This window comes from Myotis davidii, unplaced genomic scaffold (genome assembly GCF_000327345.1).
Source record: "Myotis davidii unplaced genomic scaffold, ASM32734v1 scaffold164, whole genome shotgun sequence".
In the NCBI taxonomy this organism is placed as follows: domain Eukaryota; kingdom Metazoa; phylum Chordata; class Mammalia; order Chiroptera; family Vespertilionidae; genus Myotis; species Myotis davidii.
The window spans coordinates 1008835-1012092 of NW_006296417.1; the positions used below are offsets into that span (position 1 = coordinate 1008835).

General features: G+C 54.5%; 1 protein-coding gene across 1 annotated transcript in view; it reads left to right on the forward strand.

The window, feature by feature from the left end:
* Window positions 1-2978, forward strand: part of SNRPA1 (small nuclear ribonucleoprotein polypeptide A') — a gene marked incomplete at its 5' end in the record, with an annotated part of 4990 nt that extends 2012 nt beyond the window's left edge. The window contains 4 exons of the mRNA XM_015569107.1: window positions 41-143; window positions 1512-1591; window positions 1981-2056; window positions 2775-2978. Coding sequence (XP_015424593.1) covers window positions 41-143; window positions 1512-1591; window positions 1981-2056; window positions 2775-2963 — 448 coding nt within the window. The remainder of the gene's footprint in view (window positions 1-40; window positions 144-1511; window positions 1592-1980; window positions 2057-2774) is intronic.
* Window positions 2979-3258: the final 280 nt, after the last annotated feature.

The window sequence follows — 3258 nt, forward strand, 5'->3', positions numbered from 1 at the left end:
GAAGGCCCCGGGCGGGCCGGTGACGCTGCCCTCCTTGCAGTATTCTCAGGAACCCCGTGACCAACAAGAAGCACTACCGCCTCTACGTCATCTACAAGGTCCCCCAGGTCCGCGTGCTGGACTTCCAGAAGGTGAAGCTCAAAGTAAGTGCCTCTCCGGCCTCAGTCCCTGTCCACCTGTGGCTTGGATGTGTGATTTTGTGATTTTGTGATTGTTTTTTTAAATTGCCTGATGGGTTTTGCTGCTGGCTGGTAATGATAACGTGGGAAAGAAAACATTAGATCAGATTTTGGGCGAAGCTCTCACGTCAGTCATCCCAGCGGGTCGCACGGTCCACAGGAGACTGCCCGTGGGAGCTGGCCGTGCCCAGTCCAGCAGCCTCGTCACGGGAGTGGTTTCCCGTTACCTTCGGGGGGGCGTGGGGGGTGGGGTTATCCCTGCTTTAAACACCAGGGGTGGGAACCTTTCCTCTGCCAGGCGCCATCTCTATTTTACAGCGTCATTCACGGGCCATGCAGAGTGATCACCTTAGACATGAGCCTGCTCTGTGTGGTCCAACATTTAATAACCCCCCTTCCCCCCACAATGCCTTGGCAGGGCCAGGCCAAATGATTTCTTGGGCCAGATGTTCCCCACCCCTGTTTTAAACCTTAATTGTTTTTGTGTGTGTGTGTGTGTGTTTTTAAAAATTGATTGCAGGGTGGAAGGGGGAGAGAGAGAAGCATCCATGATGAGAGAGTTTTAATTGATTGCAGGGTGGAAGGGAGAGAGAGAGAAGCATCCACGATGAGGGAAAACCATCAATCGGCCGCCTCCTGCACGCCCCCTACTGGGGACCTTAACACCCTGAGGACAAAGGAATGCTGCATGGGAACTGGGAAAAGTTTGAAATTTTAAAGAAAACATATATATATTACTTTTAAAACTCATAAATCGAATTTGGTTTTAACTACCATAAAAAAAAAAAAGGAAAAGAGCACCCTTTAGAAACAATATTACAGCCTTGGCCGGTGTGGGTCAGTGGTTGGCACCGAAAGGTCACAGTTCGATTCCCAGTCAGGGGCCAGGCCCGAGCTGCAGGCTCAATCCCAGTGTGGGGCTTTGCAGGAGGCAGCCGATGGATGTTTCTCTCACAGATCAATAAAAACCCCACAAAGAAAATATTGCAAATATTCCCATCGGGCCCAGTGCCCTGTCACACTTTCCCTGATGCTCCCTGAGCTGTTGTGACGTTGAGTTGCGTGTGAAGAGCAGCGGCCATGCCCTGATCTGTGGGTTGGGTGGGGGGGGGGGGGACTCTGGGGCTGGGCCTTAGTTGTCTGGGAGCCCCGCCTTGAGGCGAGGAGGGGCCTCTTCCTTCAGTAGCTTCAGCAGAGAAGGCAGGAGCCCAGTGTCGCCTTTGACCTTGACCTTGGCTCTGCTTTGGTGCGCAGCCCAGTCTGTCTCAGAAGAGTGCATTACACGCGTGTGCTTTCCTGTTTCCATTAACTCTGTGTGTGGTGTCGCTGTAGGAGCGTCAGGAAGCAGAGAAAATGTTCAAGGGCAAGCGGGGTGCACAGCTTGCAAAGGATATTGCCAGGAGAAGCAAAACGTAAGCTGCGGACGTCCGCCTTCTCTCCACTTCCCCTTCAGAAACACTCCGGCCGCCACGGGCCTCCTGCCAACGCCACCCCAACGCCTGGGCCTGACCCGGTCCTGAATTGGCGCCACGCGAGCCCGGGGCCATCAGCGGTCCGGGCGTCACGTGACACTCCTGCCCCGTCGGCGGGCAGAGCCAACATTTCCAATCCGGCCTCGCTGTCCCATGTCCCGTGTCCCGCTCTGTGATGACCCGAGTGGTGTTTCTGAAGGAGAGGTTCTCGTATCAGTGTGTTAACAAAGATAAGATACTACACTGGTTGGGTTACTTTCAAAAGCTTTGAAAGTACGAGAAGCAGTTCCTGCCGGGCTGGTCTTAACCGTCGTGTCCTCCCTCCCAAGGTTCAACCCAGGTGCTGGCCTGCCCGCTGAGAAGAAGAAGGGCGGCCCGTCGCCCGGGGACGTGGAGGCCATCAAGGTGAGGCTGCCGGCGGAAGGGAGGGGAAGGGAAACAGCCACGATGAGAAAAGATCATGGATCGGCTGCCTCCTGCATGCCCCACACTGGGGATCGAGCCCGCAACCCGGGCCTGTGCCCTGACCGGGGATCAAACCATGACCTCCTGGTTCCTAGGTCGGTGCTCAACCACTGAGCCACACCGGCCGGGCACAGCGATATTTTTGTTAACGGAAAAAGTAGCGTGGAGAGATTACTTGACCAGACTCGGGCTGGAATTAAGTACAGGAGCCGGTGGGAGTGGGGGCAGCTCTGGCCTGTTACAGTTTCCCAGGACGAGTGTATTTCAGCAGCGGGGACCTTTGTGCACCGTGTCAGTGTCTGCCTGGGTTTTTGTTTTTTCTCTCGGTTTTTACTGTCATATTTACGCTGAAAGATCCTCTTGGAGCGCAGTGAGAAATGCTGATGTTATAACATTGCCTCTTACGCTGCCCAGTGCCATGATCCCTATCGGAATTCCGTTGTCACGTGTTAGGACACGCAATGATGACTTCCTCTCCTCTGGGGGGGTCTGCGTGTCTTTGCCAAGTTCGGAAATTCCTGGTTTGGTTTTTGGGTCGATTTCAGTGCCAATAAGATCCTTCCCCCAGTGCGGTTTGAATTGGAACTGCTTACTGAAGGTGTGGTCTGGGAGATGGGTCGGCCGCGGTGAAACTGACTGTCCGTCTCCGTGTCCCCAGAACGCCATAGCGAACGCGTCGACGCTGGCGGAGGTGGAGCGCCTGAAGGGCCTGCTGCAGTCCGGCCAGATCCCCGGCAGGGAGCGCCGAGCAGGTCAGAACGCACGTCTGTCTGTCCACATCCCCCACAGTGACCCCCGCAGCTCAGTGCCAAGGCCCCAGAGCAGTGCCTCTGGCCACCGAACCTGAACTTCACGGGTCCCTTTAGATCAGCGGTTCTCAACCTGTGGGTCGCGACCCCTTTGTGGGTCGAACGCCCCTTTCACAGGGGCCGCCTAAGGCCATTGGAGAAGACATCTATAATTACATATTGTTTTTGTGATTAATCACTATGCATTAATTATGTTCAATTTGTAACAATGAAATTGGGGGTCACCACACCATGAGGAATTAACGGGTCGCGGCATTAGGAAGGTTGAGAACCACTGGTTTAGATGCTCTTAGAGGGGAAGTGATCTGATGTAGAATATTGTGTCAGAGGGCC